At 36.1% G+C, this 20,068-nt stretch overlaps 1 protein-coding gene across 1 annotated transcript in view; it reads right to left on the bottom strand.

Moving 5' to 3' along the window:
- DPY19L1 (dpy-19 like C-mannosyltransferase 1) overlaps positions 1–20,068 on the bottom strand; it is a 45,549-nt gene that overhangs the window by 21,689 nt on the left and 3,792 nt on the right. Inside the window, exons 3-11 of the mRNA XM_048299151.1 lie at positions 17,308–17,332; positions 16,697–16,784; positions 15,911–16,048; positions 10,872–10,992; positions 8,977–9,070; positions 6,729–6,786; positions 3,058–3,149; positions 1,514–1,613; positions 40–117 (exon numbers count right to left, since the gene is read on the bottom strand). Coding sequence (XP_048155108.1) covers positions 40–117; positions 1,514–1,613; positions 3,058–3,149; positions 6,729–6,786; positions 8,977–9,070; positions 10,872–10,992; positions 15,911–16,048; positions 16,697–16,784; positions 17,308–17,332 — 794 coding nt within the window. The remainder of the gene's footprint in view (positions 1–39; positions 118–1,513; positions 1,614–3,057; positions 3,150–6,728; positions 6,787–8,976; positions 9,071–10,871; positions 10,993–15,910; positions 16,049–16,696; positions 16,785–17,307; positions 17,333–20,068) is intronic.

Raw genomic sequence — 20,068 nt, 5'->3', positions numbered from 1 at the left:
TAGTCCGAAAGGGTTTAAGGTTTTTTAAAAAAGCATTACCATATGAGCAGATAGTATCTTCTGTAATTTGCTGGAGTCAATATAACCCATAATACACACCGCAAATAACGAAGCTATCTAAAATCAAAAGTGAAAGAGAAGTTAAAACACTTTGCACTGGTACACTCTTTCATGCAAAAAAAGAGATTATTCAAACAATCATTAACTTTTATTGCTATTTTTTGCTAAGTACTTAGGCATCTCATAATGACTTCTTTCAAAAATCCTATTGTGGTGCTCTGAATAAGAATTATCAAACATAGTTGAATATTTAAGAAATAAGTATTCAATTTTATAAAAATGCAAGTCACCAAAACGCAGCACTAACACATTACCTTCCACCTTTAAATTTAAAACAAAATTTAAAAAAAATATAAACACAAAAGATCCCAAACCAAACAAAAAACTAAACCAAATAAACCAAACCAAAACAAAAAAAAAACCCCCAACAAACAAAAAAACCCAAACCAACCAAAACCAAAAAACCCAAAATGTATCAGTCAAGACCACAAAAGAATTACTCATTAATTTTAAGTTTTCAGCAAAGTATGGAAACATCCACAATTTGCTGCTGAGGAAAATAAGACTTGTTGACTTATTGATTAGACAGCCTGTTACAAGCCACATGGGAAATTAATGAAGTTATGAAGTGAACCCGTAATTTCAAATTTCAGGTTCAGCATCTTAAACAGGTTATAGTGACAATTTTCTTTCAATATTTTACAGAATTTATTGGTTTCCTCTTATGCAGTTAGAAAACTTGCATAGCACAGCTTATATTGATTGTTTAAAGCTATCAATTCAAACCAAGCAACATCTGCTTCAAGTAAGGCAAACAAGTGAAAAGGTCTGGAGACACAGATGAATTTCAGTCAACAGGCTACATACCAACCAATTGAAATTCAGTTCATTTCAATCAAACACTAAGAAAGTTGCTGTATGACAGCATCCTACTGTTCCCATTAGCATTCACTAATTTCAATGGTTACTAAAGTTACCTCAACTACCCAAAATCTCAGATTACACCACTACTCACAGACTCATCAAAATTAAACATGAAATCATGCAAAATCATGCCAGATACTACATGCCATGCAAACACTGGTACATTTAATACTTTAGAACAGCCTTAAGAGATTCAAGATCAATGCCTTTTTTAATTTTTGTACTCCAAAACACAAAGTTTTTTCTTGTCCTAATATACTGATCTCAGGCTGAAGGCTGCTTTCATGGGAAAAGTAAATTGTTTTAATCCTGGAGACAGAATGCTAAGTGGTGTAAACGGTCAACTTTTAAACTCAAGACTAGAAAAATAGTGATGTGATAAATGGTGAGAATCTTTCCTGAGAGCAAGAGTGAAATCTGGCTAAAAGGAAAGTGCTGGTATAGTTGTGAATTCAATGGCTGTCTATACAAAGCAGTCCATTTGTCCAGATTAGACAAAGAGGCTATTTACAGGTAAATATAGGCTTACCTGAGTTAGAAGAACAAACTGAGCAAACTGCCAGGGAAGCATGAAAAAGACATTAGAAACACACAGTGCAATCAAGCTTCCTGTATTAATACTCGGAATCCTTGGGAAAAAGAGACAGAATAGGCATCAGTAAGTACAATTACACAGGTATTTACATATAACTGAAAAGCACAATAGAAAATGCAATAAAAACAGTTACCTTGGAAAATAACTAGCAATATTGATCAACTACAAATAATACTGCTCAAGTAAATTTAATATCCTTTTTTTTCTTGAGTTTCCATGACAACAGCTCTGATGCTTAATGTTTCTTAACTATTTGATGAGTCACTGATTACCAAACAAGTCTTCTCCTGGCAGTACGTAGTAGAGCAGGCCAAAGTGTGTCATTTGCAAGTGCTTCACCTTCTTGTGACAACTCTACAGTCAGGTCACAACCATTTCCATTTCAGCTGAAATCCCAACTATTTGAGAATGGTCTGCATTTGAAAGTGATTTAACTCCTCTCCCTCACATTTCTTCCATATTTACTTTCTGCAACTTTCTGCTAGCAATCCTGATTGATGTTTCAGGGAAGGAGACAATGACAAACTCATCTGTAACTGAAACCCCAGTCTATTCTCCATGTCCTGAAATAAGTGCTATTTAAAATATTTAATCCTGTGTTGCTTCAAGTTCAATTCAGAAACACATCATGTTTCAAATTTCACTAAATTCTAGAGAGCACATATGTTTTCCTCATACAGAAACCACGAATTAGTGACAAGCATGAAATATTTTTGCTTAAAACATCAATAACTACAAATTGGTATGACCTAATAAAGGAAAATTTGTGGTTATAAATACTAAGTTCAGCTAAATCATAAATACATTGTAAATCTGATGCAATGGAGTTGGTGCAGAAACCCTAAAGTATGAATGGTCATGCTTATTTTCCAAGGCAGAGGCAAGACAGTAACGTAATCATGTTGCAAGCCAGAAACAATCATGGAAAAGCAGGGCTAATGAACTCAAGAGCATCCCTGCATTAATGTAATTAGACTGCTCTAAATCACTGAACTAGTTAAATAGACTAGTTAATGAGTCATAGAAAACTGCAAGAACACACTAGTTTATGGGTGCCTATAGCATCCTCTGTTGCAAAGCATAGCCTTACTCTACGTGCAGCCAACATACCACTCTCCAAGAGGGACAAAACCAATTGATGAAGTATCAGCTTGTTTCTCACGGGAAGGAAGGGACATCAACCAAAAATTCTGATTTTTACTTTAGATACATATTTGCCAACAATAATTCTGATTTTTATGTTAATCGTGTCTTCAAGTTGCAAAGTTTGTCCTTTTATTAAGTGAGTAATATGACTGCAGTTCTACTGGTGCAGCGTCTGCAATGTAACAGCCACAGGAAAGTTTCTCTGTCAATGATACCATTGTTACAGCACACGGAGACATTAAAATAAATATTTAAATAAAGACAAATAAGTGTCCTGTGACATTCAACTTTTTTTAAGCATTGTAAAGACCCAAGTATAAACTGAGAGGTACCTGAGAATATAGGTCAAAAGCAACATCTGCATCACAAGGAATGGGTACGAGAAACTTTCACGAAGAGGTGGAGTCCACATAACACGAGTGCACTAAAAATAAGAACTGGGTTAGATGGTAACATTCACTGATAAATTTCCATAAAGCCATGCATTTGTATTTTAAAATGAATGACTACAGATACTCCAATAAAGCAAAAACCAAGCTACACAAGGTTTTAGTCAGAAAGGTAAAAATCCAAGCCAGGAAACGGAAAAGAGGAAGGAAAAGCAAATGGCTTCCATACTTGAGGCCTAATATGCACTGTTTAATTAAAATAGATCACTGCTTTTCCAAAATGAAATGTAGCAGCTAGACAACACCCAGGAAAAAAGCCGGACAACAGCTGCTTGACCCTGGTTCTGCTGAAATTATCAACTCTTCCAGGTAAATCACTCTTAAATTCAGGCAGTGCCTTGCCACACTTGGAGACAGTGAGCAGGGAAATAATCTGAAGGATAAACCAATATACTCCTCATTATGCTAGAGCTCTCTATGTTATAAACACTTCACATTTCTATTAGCAACAGCATGTTAAGTATAAAATCTGAAGCTGCCCTCCAAAACAGGCCAGTACACTAAACTCATGAAATTAAGTTCACACAGACCCTATACTACTTATACATAACTTATGTGTTCCACTCTTTAACCCTGATAAAGCAAAGTGTAATACAGTGAAGTCAACTGAACAGGTTTTTTCATTAATTCCTTAATGAATGGGGTTCCTGACAAATAAATAAAGGGCCTCATAGCAGATGGCTCAGGTACAACTGTTGTCCCCAATGTTTATATCCAGCTCTTTATAAAAAGTGCTTGCACTGACCATAAAGAAGAACAAATACAACTTTATAGGACTACTTTGACATAAAAAAAATGGGTTCAAAGTGGCTATCCATAGATTTGCTTTAAAAATTAGAAGCAGGTTCTTTATGACTACAGGAGAAAAATGTAATTCATCTTAGCATGGACCGTAATGAATCGACGAAAAGCTTGTAGGATACTGTTGCCAGGATGCTCCTTCTTCTTTGCTTCCTAGAATCTTTAAACCATTTTTCAAAACATTGTTTTACCAAAGAAGTCACTATAATCAACATTATATAATTCCTTGCTTATTGTCTTGTTCTTTCCCAAACATGTTAAATTAATAGTGTAAAATAAAAGCAAAGTACAGAAACCCATCACATTAATCACAGTCCCTGATGTCTAGAGGCACTCTCTCTAGAAGCTCCACCAATTATCATTAAAATAAACCTTTCATAAATATATGTACTAATGTGCTGTCCTCAGCTGACTGCACAGATGTGATGAGTTAATTTTTTTTTAATAAGCAATAAATATAATCATGATTATTCTAAAGCAGTGTAGTTATTTTGAATATTTTTCAAGACTACAGCAACATTTGATTTACCAAATCTTATGACACTGGAGGAGATAAGACAGGAAAAAAATGACAAGCATTTACAACCATAAAAAGGAAGCATTACCTTAAAAGCGGATTGACTAACGTGGGCTATGCTACTTTTCTATATTTGGAATGTAATGCTAAACTCAATCATCTGTGGATGATTTATCAAGGCTGTAAACTCACTTTGCTGCAGGTAGAAATAGATCAGATTTTTCTAAGTTTGAAGTCATTAAAACACAGTAGCACAAGCACAGCACAAATAAAAACATACAGCTTTAGGGTCACTAGCTCAAAGCCAGAGAGCATTTTACAAACCACTTTTACACAGCATTAGAGCTGAGATACCAAGATTTGCAGATCAGGATTACTCGTGTAGCTCAGTCCTAGCCTTCCCAAATAGGAAAGGAAATTTTTAGCAGCTGGTCTAGCTCGACTGCACGCACTGCCGACCCACACGAGATGATCTGCACATAATCAGAGGCGTATCGAAGAGCTGGGTATTTCTTACACACGGGCACACCCACAGCATGGGATTCAACAGAGCACCTGCTGAGGAGAGACCACCCCTGTGCCTGGAACTACATGTACTACCATAACTATATACACAACCATATCAAGTGAGTCTGAGTTATTTCATGCAGCTACAGTCCAAACACAAAGTGCCAGCTGGGACCCAACGCTGCACCTCTGCAAGTAATTCCTACTGTTCTCCAGAAATCCATACAGCTGAGCCTGAGTCAGGGTTGCCTTACTTCAGCTCTACCTAAACCCAGACTTCATCTGTGTAGAGCTATGCAGATCTGATTTCATACCATTCTCCAAAATACATTATCTGTGCTTTTTCCCTAAGTCAAGTCATTCACAGAGAGAGAGAAGCTCTCCTACAGTCTCCTATGGATAGGACTGCTTGTACCACAGTGAAATAAATGCTCATTCTCATTATTGCTCCCACTACCTGGGAGTTTTCAACATGTTTCCTTCTGAAGTTACACTTGCCACCTTCACAGACCCAGCAAAACAGTGCCTATTCTATCAGTATTCCCTAGCAAAGGATAAAACATCATTTCACTTCAGGATGCCGTTAAGAATAGAAATCCACATAAAATGTTGTGTTTACACTTGCAGAACACAAAAGAAGTTTAGCAACTCTAATGGTTACCTAGTCTCAACCAGGCAGTTCAACATCCATGGGTGACAATGCTTTAAAATACTTAAATTCTTGAATGCTTAAATTCTTTAAACATCCTCCATGCATCCATGGGGAATATTTAAAGAAAAACATTTGAAATGAAACTTGAAAATAAAATAGCTATTCCATCACACAGATTTTTGTCTTATAAGAAAACTGTCAAAGCTTACTGTGAATGGAAGCATCTTTAATTCTGTTATGTACAACTTAATGTTCTTACTACTCAGCGTTCTCTATCAAGTTCAGCTCAGTAAAATAGGAAAACAAAACATAAATTCAACCCCAAACTAAATTATACGTAATTAATTTCCATTTAGAAGACCTTTAAAAATTTCCATTCGTAAAATGAACACTAAGAAAAAAATTCAAAAAACCCACCAAAACTGCCCAAGGGAATCAGAATAAAAGCTATGAATTTTCTTCCAAAATACAAAACAATGACATGAACAGCATTAACTGGGAAAACCAGGAGAGATATTCTAAATGACAGTTCCTTTTTTTTTTTTCCTGCAATGCAGCTGACTTAAGTTTAGCACTGGAAACCTTTATATACATACACTATTTCTAAATTCTGTGTATCCTGGGTATAGTATATCAGTAACACAGAGGTTTCTTTGCACTTTTCTTTGTATTGATGAATTTCCAGTAAAATATATAGTAATTTAAAGAACCTTCTGAAGCTTACTCATATGGTACATTCCAGTTATGTGTGGAATGGGCATGAAAATAGAGTATTCTGATGTTTTGAAACTTGAAGGCGTTGTGCTACTAAGTTTCAATCTCAGGACCAATTTACAATATATTACCTGCTGATTTTTTATTTTAAGCACTGAACTGACAAAAGACTCTGCTATGCATTTTCCAGTCATAGTCTATTTAGCTTTCAATTGTGTCTTATTCATTAATTTTATTTGAATTTAAGTTATTTAAATTCAATCTCAAATAAATATGCAACATCACTACATTTAATGAAATAAGAATTAGCTTAAACTTCAACAATAATTTTAAAAAAAGGGGTGGTGGGGGAGGGAGACCTACCTCTCCATGATTGAAAAAGAAACACAACACAGTAACAAGGCCTCCTAGACGACTCCCACTGTGAAAAGAAGAGGAAAAATAGGTACAACAGAATCTTATAATGGTCAATGTTGCTTAAAAAATGTGAAGCAGCACTTGTGTACAGCTAAGTTTATTGGGGGGAAGGGAAGAATGCTTTCAAGTACCAAAGGAAGGCAATCAACTGAGTACATACAATATTAAAATACTATTTAGTCAGACAGTGTTTATTTCAGAGCAAACCAGTTCTTCATACATCAACTCTTTTTTGCAGAACACCAATTTTAATGTTAATAACTTGGAAAACAGTTATTCCACTGCTCATAAATTTTGGTTTAGATCATTACATCTGGTGCTTTTAAAAACCAGGTGATATAAATGCAGTACTTCTTCCCTAAGATGTAGAGCAGTAAATTTCAGAATCTGCATGCTCAGTCACCCTAACAGAAAATTTTGGTCTCAATCTAAAGATTAATTTTGGGTAATCAAATCAAGCACATTCAAAAAAACACACTTTAAAATTAACTCATTATATGGTGAATGCAAGATGCAATTTAATTTTTATGTGAAATACTGTGATGTTAACATGAGGAAGCTTTTTAAGCCCTTGACTTAAGGATTTTTTCCATTTCCAAACCAATCAAATTCACCAATTGAATAAACAGCAAAACTAAACCCAAAGATATTACTTAGATTTATTCCATTTCAAAAGAGTAATACATTTGTTTGAACAGATTTGTAATTACTCAAGTTATATGATACAAAGCAAAGAACATTTTTGTGCCCTCAAGTTCACTACTACTCTGAATGACAGATTATGCCATTTTTGCTACTAAACAAAAGCAGCAGCCAGTTGTTAAGATTCTTAAAAAAAACCAAAAACAAACCAACCAACCAAAAAAAAAAAATCAACCACACACACAAAAAAAAGTCAACCAAAAAAACCCCCTTCAAATCCCCTCAGATCCTTCACTCATCACTAATATACAGGTCAAACAGAACCAGTAGGTTCTGGGTACAAAATCTGAGGATTAAAGATACCAACTGAGTGGTAAAACAATCTCCAGGAATTGTGCACTCTTGCACGTAAAACTCAACCTTACATCCTATGAATTCCAAAAGCTTCAACACTAATATGAAAAATGAGAAAAAGAATGTGCTTAACATTAAAAATGTTATCCCTAGAAACAAAACAAAAATTCGCAAAAAACCATGCCAAACCAGAAACAAAACTCAAGGTCTGTGCTTTCTAAAGAAAGTACTGAGAAATAAAGAGCTCAGTGATTTTTCCAATGACATTCATATATAAAATGTGAATTTCTGTATAACTCCCTTAAGAGAAATACTACAAGTTAATGACACAAATATTCAAAGTTTACCTATTTCCTCAAAACATGCACTAGGCAACTTCCTCTTTCTACTGACAGTATCTGCCCTGGGCTATTCCTCATTTGAACTAGCAGCACATGCTTCAGAGACAGAAAGAAAGAAAAAAACCCATGACAATGAAGACAGAAAATGAATGAGGGGGGAAAACCAATCACATCTCTCAGAGGAAAATATTGCTGCCTTTGACTTTTTGGCAAAACCAACACATGAAAACAGACGTAAACAGAAAACGTATTTCCACTTCTGTTTTTCTGCTGAATGTAGAATCTATTTTTGTATGAAAATGTATTACAGTTCCTGAAATGTAAGGACAGATGCTGAAAACACAAATTTATAGAAAAAGGGAAGTGCATACAATTTGTCCAAAAGAATGCATTATGTCAAAAAATATGTTGCCTTCTCAGTTAAGTTAAAATGGAAATACATGCAAATACGACTTGAGGCAAAGCACTGGGAAAACCCCAATCTTGGTTAAAAGTACACTGTCATTCAACTTGTGCTTAAAAATGAGTTACAGTGATAATTTTAAGAGCAGAAATATGTCAAAAGCTGTTTAAAACACATACAGCATCTAGTTTTATCCACAACCCGGTGGTATCAATGAGATACCACCTCACTGAAATTTTCCACAATTTTTTTCCAGCATCATAATTTATTTGAGGCAAAAAGCTTCTCTATTTCAGTAATTTTTAGTGACAACATATATGTAAAAAAAAAGCACTACTGCGGTACAAACAGATAATCAATGTCCCATAAAAATATTTTTACATTCACTTTTTCAAATTTTGTCTAAAAACTGACAGCTAGTACCAACTAAAAAGCTCAGTCTCAACTGCCTTACCTGAGGTATGTACCGTATATGAAGAACAGTGACATCATGAATCCATTCAATAGAAAAATCACAGCAACATAAAAGGAAGCAGGGTCTCCCAACCCTAACAAAAACCAGTTAATATATGTTGTCAAATATAGAAGAAAGGCCATATTGGTTATAAAGCACCATGCAATCAGTATACTATCTTAATATATCTATATTATATATACACTATCAGTATAATATCTCAATTTATCTACAGAAAGAGACAATTAAAAAAACAAAGTAAATGTCATTAAGACTATTGCGAAGATTCAGTCAGAAGACCACAGCTTTGGAAAAAACCAGGAGGAGCAGGGGTAGACATAGCACTGGGGCAGTCAGTGACAGAATAAGCCAAGAGGGATGCATTAACTGTGGAGAAAAACCTGTGAGGTTTAGAAGGCAGAAGTACTACTAAGAATATTCTCTAGACTATGTTTTGACTTCATAGAGCTTTTTAGAACAGGTTTGTTAATCCTAGACTTTCACTTCCCATCTCTTGCAGGAGTAAATCCACCTTTAAACGTATCACACACAATGCTCTTTGCTTCCTTTGTTTCATTATAAGTCAAGATATTTTTCAGTAATGCACGTCTTACAATTTATTCATTAACATTTATTCTGCTGTTATTCTCTTTACCATTTCTTTAAATCCTCCTGGCTCTAACCATTTCAGCAATACAGCATAAAATGCCTTATTCATTAAAGTGAATGGCAGCAAAACTTCATAGTTTCATATGCAGAACTGATTATTCCCCATTGCTGAAAATAAAGCAAGACAGTTTTCTAAAGTAAGATGATGATATGCTCACCAAACACAGCAGCCTCAATAGCTGGTGGTTCTGTTGGTTTTGTTTTTATGAAAAACAGGAATGAAAGGTTGTATACTGTCTATTGTTTCTTACAAAATTAGAGAAAGTGAACCATTCAAGCTCTGAAGTTCTTACAGCCTTTGTGCAAAGGAACAACACTAACCTGTCATCACACAAAGGCATTTTAAATGATAAAATGAAACAACTTCACAAACTATTATTCAGCTTGAACTGACTGTAGAACACCTTGAAAGCACTTCTTGGTAAGACACTTTTATTGTTTAATACTTACTTGACAAGCCAATATTTCAAATGTGGAAAAAAAACCCCAAAACCCGAAAAACAAAAAAGTAGCAGTGTCCTTGCTTTGGTGTCAAAATCAAAGTATAAGGTTGAAATTCTTATGCTTAATAGTAGGTCATGAGAAGATGATTCTTCTCAGCAGAATCACTAAGTAAGATTTCTCTAAAAAATCTCAAAAACGGAGGGGGGAAATCTTGAAATGTAGGAACTCGGAATGTATTTGGGATCCTTCGGAAGTTATGCAAATTAATACATGTACATTCTTCTCAGCAGAATCACTAAGTAAGATTTCTCTAAAAAATTTCAAAAACGGAGGGGGGAAATCTTGAAATGTAGGAACTCGGAATGTATTTGGGATCCTTCGGAAGTTACACAAATTAATACATGTACATTCTTCTCAGCAGAATCACTAAGTAAGATTTCTCTAAAAAATCTCAAAAACGGAGGGGGGAAATCTTGAAATGTAGGAACTCGGAATGTATTTGGGATCCTTTGGAAGTTACACAAATTAATACATGTACAGTAGGCTTCCAATTACACTTATGACATCTTATTCTTTGTAACAATCCAACATTATGAAGGCTCAGATCATAACTGTGAAGTTTCAAAGTCCAGGATAGGAATTCAATCTAGGCAGGAGGAGTTATCTAATAAGCAAAACCCACATTTTCACCCTTGGTAACACAGGAGTATTTATTATTTCTGAAATACATAAAGCCACAATTGTATGCTTCCAAGGACAAACCATGATAAAACAGAATTTACCTTCACAGCTTTCAACAGGACTAAGCCCTTTTCCTCTATTTACAGTCCAACATGTCTTTGTTGGTACACCCAGGAAATCCATAATGGTGGTGTACATGCGGTACCAGCTGGCGAGGACCACCTAGGAAGAAAACAGGATTTGAAGTTTCTGCCCAGAGTAACCTCTCATGACAACTCGCCCTCATCCAGGATTATTTTCAAACTCAGAATTTATCTCAGCAATTTAGCACTTTTGACCATAATTTCCTAAAGGCATCTAACAGACCAAGTATTCATTAATAGACTAAAATTATTCCTATTGATATTTAGATGCTTTTTAACAGAAATAATTTCATGCATCAAGCTGCAATACTCAGAAAAAAACCCCTACGTATTTCATCATCTGGAAAGTTCCTTATTTGAGTATTTTTGTTTGTCAGATATTAAAATCATAGATGTTGTTGACAGAGGACAGTTGACCAAATTGAAGCCATTAAAGTCAATTAATTTTTTTGCACCTGGCAAGAATATTAGAGGACCTAATCTTTAGGATTTTTACTCTGTTAAATTTTGATAGGTTAATTTTAAGCATGCATTACAAAGGGCTTCCAGATGCAATGTACAAGAGCATTTCCATTTTCCATGCAAAGGCTGTCATGTTCTTGTAACAACAGCTCAATTAAATCTCAACACCTGACACAGAAAACATCAGTACTTTACACACAGAAAAAATGACAACTCATCTCACAGCAAAGTCATTAGTTAATAACATTACCAAGCTATTCTGTCAGGATATAACTGACTTTATAGAGTTCATAAATGAGTAATGTGGCCATTCCAGTTGAACTACTTTGAAAGTTATAACCCAGGGGTTCCCAGAATGACAATATGTTTCACCACTGCAGTATTAGCTGTCTCTGCCCTGTGTCACAGAAAACATATAGAAGAAAGATGATTCTTTCTTTTCGTTCCCCATACAATTAATAAAACTCTTATGTCACTTCTATCTTGAAGAAGGGCAAGAAGGAAAAACAGACAATGCGTTTGAGAATGTGATGGAGTAAATCCTCCTGGAAGCCACTTCCAAACATACAAAGGACAAAAAAGTGATTTGAAGCAATCAGCATGGATTTACAAAGGTGGAATCACAGCTGCCCAGCTTTATAACCTTCTGAGATGACTGTCTTGATAGATAAGGAGATAGCTGCGGATATTTTTTTAATCTGGTGCCAATCTGTTCTACTTCTTAAGACTAGATGATGGCACAAGGGAACATCTTCAGCAAGTCTTCAGGATAAATACGGGAAGGAGTGACTGATCCTTGTGGTGCCACTTGGAGGGACCTCAAAAGGCAGGAGAAATGGGCCAACAAGAATCTTCCCAACAGGGAAATGCAAAGTCCTACACTGGGGACAAACACCACCGTGCACCAGTACAGTTGGAAGCTGACCACCTAGAAAGCAGTTTTGCAGAAAAGGATCTGTGAGTCCTGGTGGACAATTTGGCTTGTTGAGCCAGCAACAAGCCCTTGATGCTAAAAAAGCCAAATATATCATCAGCTGTATGTCACCAGGACAAGAGAGGCAACTCTTCCCCTCTACTCAGCACTGCTAAGACTGTATCTGCAGTGCTGAATCCAGTTCTGGGCTGGCCAAGACAAGCAGAACATAGAATAAAAATGACTCAGATAGACTCTTTTAGGTTGACAAGAGAAGAGACAATTAGCACAAATTCAAATACAAGAAATTCCATTTATACACAGGAAAAAAACTTTCTTAATTTGGGAGCTGTCAAACACTGGAACAAGCTGCCCAGAGGTGGAGTATATTCAAAACGAAACTGGAGATGACCCTGAGTGACCTGCTCTACTTCACCCTGGTTCAAGCAGCGTTCAGACTAGACGACCTTCAGACAGCCCTTCCAACCTCAACTGTTCTGCGATTCTAAAATTCATTAATTGTTAACACCAAGGCTTCAATCATCATGGCTTCATCTGGGGCCTTCACACCCTCCCAATGTAAATCCTATATATTTAAAATATGACTACATCTTTCTAGACTAAGACTCCGTGCCTCAACATTGTGCTTTACAAAGTACAGTATCCTGAATTCCTGGAAGCGTTCTGAACATCTGTGCCCAGGCGCTTCTGGCAGTGCACGTGCGCATACATGAAGCAGACACCTGCCCCATCTCCAGACAGATATCAATAGGCCTGGAGAACCAAATCAGCATCTTTCCTCTTATCACCTGAATGTGCTTTGTTAGGGACATCTGTATAGCAAATTTGCATCACCAGCCCCGAAGCTGACATTACCCAAGCACATAAAGCATTCTTGCCGAACCAATGTTCTACCAAAAAAAAAATCCAATAATTAGTTTATCAACTTAACCTTTTTATGCCACAAGTGCCTGTGTCTGCTGCAAATTTTACAAGTGAATACTCCCTAAAAAGGTATCAGGTTAGGTAATTGAAGCAAAAAACCCCATTTTTTTGTCAAAAGCTACTTTACGTGACACAGTTAACATGGGCATAAAAATGGAAGCAAATCAGTAAGTGGTGCAAAATTGCTAGGTCAGTTGGAGCACAGTGATGTTTCTGGAAATTCTACTGTTCTGTATTAGATAAGGCAGTAAATGCAGAACCAGGAGAACAAAAGCCTAGCTTTCAGACCCAGGAGATCTCTGCGGACAAGGACAGTCCTTTGCTATAAAAGAACATGTAGAAAAGTCAAGCCCTTTTACTAGCTGCATTCGAGTGTGCACTTTAAAGCCAACTACGTGGATCTTTGCAACACTCCTCATTTCACCTCACATTTTCATTATCACCACCACACACAGAAATATAAACTGTTCCATAACAACAAACATCCAGAGAGCAAACTTTACACCTTATCTCTCCACCACAGAAACTAACACATTGTCTCTCTGCCATTCTGCATCAGAAATGAAAACACCACATTTACTAGAACAACCTGACTTATGGAGCAAATACTTGGAAAATCAACTTTATTGGGATCATAACATTGTACAGCTACAAGGACTACCTTGTTGCTTTCGATAGTTTTACTGCTTATGTGTATAATTTACATAAATGATGCATTGATTGCTACAGACTTATTTTACTTTTTTTTTCCTTTTTTTGAAGTTTTCAAGGCTAGTACTGGCTGTACATGCAAGGGAATTGTTTTATTTTTCTTAATTAAACATCCTGTTTAGCAATGGGATTTCCAGACTGGTTTTGATGAAATTAATTTTAAAATCTACTAAACAAACAAACATTTTATTAAAATTCAGCCTTAGTGCTACTAATGGGCTGAAACAGCTGGAAAGATCCCAAAATATCAAACAGGAAATGAAACACTTTCAGGAAGCATGGCTGGATACTGAGCATCAAAAGGAAACATTTTACTGCCAAGAAATAAATCCACAAGCATCTTCTCACCACCCAGCCCTATTATAATCAAAAGAAAATTCTATAAATTCAGACAACATATTTCAAATGTCAAGTTGCACCTACTGACGGTTTTATAAATACAGTTATGTGGAAACAGAAGTATTCAAGAAATACTTAAAAAAACCTCCAAAGAACTATTTATCTAGGAAGGCTAGACATTGAACAGTAAATGACTAAAAGGAGCAGAGAAGACTATTTGTCTGCTTTGCATGCCCACACAGGCACAGAAGAGATGAATGAATTCATACCTTATCACCAAGTTCTGAGAGTCAGTATAATCCTAGAAAACTCTGAATGAACAGACAAGCCTACACATTTTGCACTGTAATCAACCTAGTGCTCTTACAGAATGTCAGCCAGTATACCTGATTGCTCTTGTTTTGATTTCATTATCTAATTTACTTAAGTCATCTTTCAGGATGATACTGATGAGTCTTTAAGTTCATTTGACCAGTTATCTCTGATATTTGAAAGTCAGACTCTAGCTGAAGTCAATAAATCTTTGTCAGCTAAAGGAAACAACTCTTTAGTATTCAAATTATGTTCATAATGTGGCATTTCTAGAACTGAATTGCAATCCCTTCGGAGTTAAAAAAAAATTCCAAGCAAACCCCAAACATGTGAGAGGGCAACAAAAAGTGCTCATCTATACAGCATTTAGTTCTAGAGCAAGGACTTAAGAAGCAAATGAAACCACTATGTGCAACTTGTACAAATACATGCACACCAAGAACTCGTACACATACAGTTCCTGGAAACAGCTCTGCTCGAACAGAGCAGGAGAATGAGTATAAAAGCTAGTACCCAACAATCACAGCCATTATTAGCTGGTTCTCATAAAAATAAGCTGCTGCTGACACATGAAATAACAGAAATGTACCTTAACCAAAGAAATCTTCCCTTTGCAAAATGTTTGAGACACACTGGCAAAACCTTAAGAGACAGAAACCTCAACATTTCTATACTTAAAACACATGTTCTTTTTACTGACAAAAAAGCAGAGTAGAAATGTGATCTAACCAGGTAACAAGTTTAACACTAAGTATGTTCAAAACAACAGCAGTCAGTCTTCCACAGAGGAATTTCCTCTGCAACATCGAAGTAAACTTAGCACTCGTGGATTTCACAGCCACCATGAACTCTGAAGTGTTTAATTCTGTCAGTTTTGTATGTCCTACACACAACTGAAAACAAAATAACCTCTTGCAACCTGTATCACTACAGTCATTATTGTCACATACTACTGATAATTCACATGTCTTATTTCCTGAAGTACATCATGTCAGCAACCTACCTGCTTTCAGGGAAAAGAACAAAAGAAGGCAAGAAGTATAGAACTGGTCTGCAACTTTAGGGCACAAAATACTAAGATCTAGACAGCTTTCACATTTGATTGAAAATACTTGAAGTTTGGAAATTGATCACAATGTATGAAGTAACTTTCTCATTTGAAATCTGGAACTGAAGTACAGTATTTAAGCAACACTTCATCAGTCACTGTATCTTTACAATCATAGTTTCCAGAGTAACATTTCTTACAAATTTGTAGTCAAAGCTTAAACAACAAAAGATTTGCAGAAGGTATTATATTTAAAACATAGCTCACCTCTGGGTAAAGATTGAACCTTTTTAAGGTGTTAATCACTAAAGGATATTCAGTTAGTCTGTCATTCATAATTGCGCATACTCCATTCCAAAACGATGGTGCCTCAATAATGATCTTGAAGTAGGAATAATAAAGACCCTACAGGAGAACAGATTTATTACTTACAATTAAAGACATCACTTCTGCTTCAGGAACCCCTGTATGCAAGCTTCATTTTAAAACAAATTTCGTAATGCAACAAACAGGACAGGCTTATTGAAGATGACTATCCAGTTTTTCAAATCTCTTCTATTACTGCCACCGCAACAAGCAATGTGGGTTTCTTTCCACTTTGTTTCATAGCATACCTTGAAATCTCTCATTTGGGCTGGTAACTACACATTAGCATAGTATTTCACAAATCTCAAAATAAAAGCAGACAAAAGCTGTGTGTGTGTGTACACACACACACATATATATATGCCAACATTTATTAATTTAAAAAATATTAAGAAAAGGCCGCTGCATGACAAGACTATAACTGAAGCAAGGTATAAAGTACTTGCAGTTTTTCTATTTTGGGTCCTCCAGAATCATACTTTTAGATTATATTATAAGTGAACTGTGAAGTGATACACCCATAGGGATCAGCTGTAAGTCACACAAATACTCTGCACACAAAAGTGTAATGCACAGTAGTTGAAAGAGATCAATATGTATACTTATGCAGAATGTATTAAGAAATTTTGGGAAGCCCATGATCAGATTACAGACAGAAGTTCTCCAAACACTGAAACATAATCTAACCATTTCTGTGCGAAAAGCCATTTCTCTTTCTAGTGTTGACAGGTGAGAAAAATGACGGTCATTTTCAAAAAGAGTTGTTATGTGACACCTGCCAAAAAATAACAACAATTAAAATGGAATAAAGAGGTTTAGAATATGTCCTAAGTCATAGACACCAAAGAACATTCAATGAATACCCCAAGTTTACTTACAAATTGCTATTGTAATTTACTCATATATTATACCAATATTGTCATCTATCCAGATAATTTTAAATTGAAAAAATATGAACACGAAGTATTTATTAAATTCTCTTATGGCATTAGTAGTAATATAATAATGCTATATATTATATATAATACTGCAATGTATTTTAATTTAAGTGCAGACACTTAATGATTAAGCAGAAATTTTTCATCTGAAAAGCAGGCTTCACTCGTCTCTGAACAGGCTTAAGAAACCTTTCACATCAGCTTCACAAGAACAGAATTGTTCAGCTCAGAGATAATTTAGTCTTGAGAGGAAAGTTCTAAATATAAATTATCCCAATATCTTCTCTAAAAATAACTAAAAATTATATTTTTATTATTTTAAAATACTATATTACTCTGAAGCAATAAATTTAACCTTACCAATGTAGGACTCCTGCAAAAACAGCTGTAAAGAAAACAAAAGGTGTGAAGTTACTCAAATATTTAAATAACTGAACATGAAATTGTGTTCACTGCAGTAGTTGCAGTACTACTTCAGAGATGCAAAGAAGGTACTCAAGACTCCAGCAAACAGAAGACTAGGAACATCTGAATAAACCTTCACGGCCTGGTCTTTGAAAATTTTCTGTGGTATTCAGCACTAGGCAGTGTTTCCACCTATATCCTGCATCATTCAAGCAGACCCACCAGTATCTAATGCACACATTTCAGTTATCAACAACAAGACTGAATTACAAGCATTTTTTAAAATAAGAATAAATATTTTTAGCATTTTTATGATGCCTGCTGTGACTGGTCACTCAGCTCCTGCTTAGATTTTCACTAACTCATGCTAAGTCCTGAAGCACGCTACAAGCCATGCTGCTAGGTCAAAGCAAGGGCAACAAACAGGCAGGACCTGGTGGCCTGAAAGGGCTTAAGGTCACTCTGCAGCCATTATCACCTGCAGCCTACTGTCTCCTGCACCTCCTGGTGTATTGATCATCTGGCAGTTTCTTCAGAATGGAAGCTCATGGAAAGGCTATAGACCAAACTTCCAAGCATTAAGGTGTAAACACATCAGCTTAGCCAAAAAGTTTCTGAAGGAGATCCAGCAGCAGCTGAACTCCTGAGGCTTTCGTGCTTCTCGGTGTGATACAGGGGATGCCAGCATCATGATGAAAAAGGAAGGATGAACACTCCCACCATCATCCAGGTAATTATTTTGCTGAGAGGTACACAAGTTAGAAGTTTCAAGTTGAATTAGAGAACTTTTGAGTTCAAAACCTCATTACTTAAATGATGAATTAGTGAATTCCTATGTTAGACTACTCTGTACAAAGTGGACTGGCCTTTGTTCGTCACGTCTGTTTGTTTTCTTTCCCCATGGACTCATAAAATAAATTTTAATTTACAGAACACACTGTAAATATGAGAAATCCAAATGGACCATGACAACCAACACAAATCTAACTGAGACTAAAATTGCTAAAAAAAAGATAGACTCTGCACACAGTAAAATTCCATTTGCCCATTTGAAGACTATCTACACTGCTGCCATGTAGGTACAGAACATGGGAGGTAATCTGAAGGACAAAGGGAAGAGAAAAATGCTGATAAATCAGTGAGGTAACACTCTAGGTCTCTGACCTCTGGAGCATGACAAGGTCCAGAAAGAGCAGGAACCACTCCATTTTGCTTGGGCAGCACTGACAACATATGCAGCTTACCATGGAAGCAAAGCCTGCATGAGTGAGGGATAATGTGAAGGTATTTAGAGGGACCATGGTGCTCTTCCTAGACTGAAGGTGTCTCTAGTTGCTCTCTAGGCACAGAGTGGCTTTCTGCCATAGATAGATCTGGCAGACTAGTTGTCTTTAATCTATGAAAATCTTCATGGTGAATGAAGATCCCTCATTCACATAGGCTGTATGGAGCAGAGAGAAACTGGAGAGGACAACCACTCTTCCTGCTTACACCCAGCTGTGGCCAGAAAGGTGCTGAGTACTGTGTCCCTCTCCAGGGTGCTGACTGGCACACACCTTCCCCCGTTCCAGCACCCAGACACTGTCGTTGCCTCTCTGAGATGTGGAATGGGTGAAGTTGCTTGGACATTGGTAAAATACACAGCAATGCCTGCATGCTGTCATGGTCTGAGAGTTAGTGAACATACATTTGTTCAGGCTGCATGTTACAAGACTAGGATTGTCTGTTTCTGGAAAGCAACAGCAAGAAGAGAAAGAAAAACACCTTTGCAAATCCACTAAATTTATGTGGAATGGGAGTGGACTTAATGTGCACTTCATGCCCTAGTATATATACCCAATATATATATTCCATATATATAGTCTGTATATTCCTCCAACACAGAGCCTGGAAGTGCTGTTGACAGTACTTGTTATGATCTCCATAAGGTCCATAACTGCAGTTTGTTGCATTATGACCTAATTTTAAAATTAAAGTTTTGTATGTGAAGAAGTCCAAGTTGAAGCTGGCTAAGATAAAAAAAAAATTTAAAAAACCCCAAAAACACCCAAACAAGCAACAACAAAAAAATACCACCACAAAACAAAAAGAAAGACAGAAAAAAAATTACCTAAAAAAAATTTCTAAACTAGCTGCTGGTGCAATTTAACAACATTGACCTCATGCTAAACACTTTGCACAAAAGTTGAGGTGGTACTATACCACACTGAAACTTCCTTCAGAATTTTACAGCTCCACTTCCATCACTGAAGTAGGTTTTGCAAAGACAAGCCTGGGTTCCAGTTGGAAAACGAAGACCTCAATCTTTCACTTAAAACTTCACCTTTTTTTATACTTTGTAGAAAAAAAATCAGTATAAGCAGAACTTAATGTTTTAGGAAAGGTTCGGGAGCTCCAGGGGTTATTTTTATACTAAGGACATTTACTTTAGTTCTCAAGGAAAGCAGCAAATGTCTTTTTCAGAAAAGCAGGTATTGATGTGACATGGAATTCCAGGTAAGCACATTAGCTCTATCAGCAATGCAGCAAACCATATTCCATACAAAAATCACATTTTGCAGTAATTGTATGGAAAGAAACAGAGCAGCCCATACCTTTCTTAGTTATTGCTTATTAAGTAATAGTTACACATTTGTACACGGCATTATTTCATTTCTCAGCAACATTCCTGAGATTCCCAGTAAGATTAGATGCTGAAATACATTCGCATATAAAC

The sequence above is a fragment of the Corvus hawaiiensis genome, chromosome 1 (assembly GCF_020740725.1).
Source record: "Corvus hawaiiensis isolate bCorHaw1 chromosome 1, bCorHaw1.pri.cur, whole genome shotgun sequence".
Classification (NCBI taxonomy): domain Eukaryota; kingdom Metazoa; phylum Chordata; class Aves; order Passeriformes; family Corvidae; genus Corvus; species Corvus hawaiiensis.
Note: the sequence above shows the minus strand (reverse complement) of the source record. Positions and strands in the feature narration are given on the sequence as shown.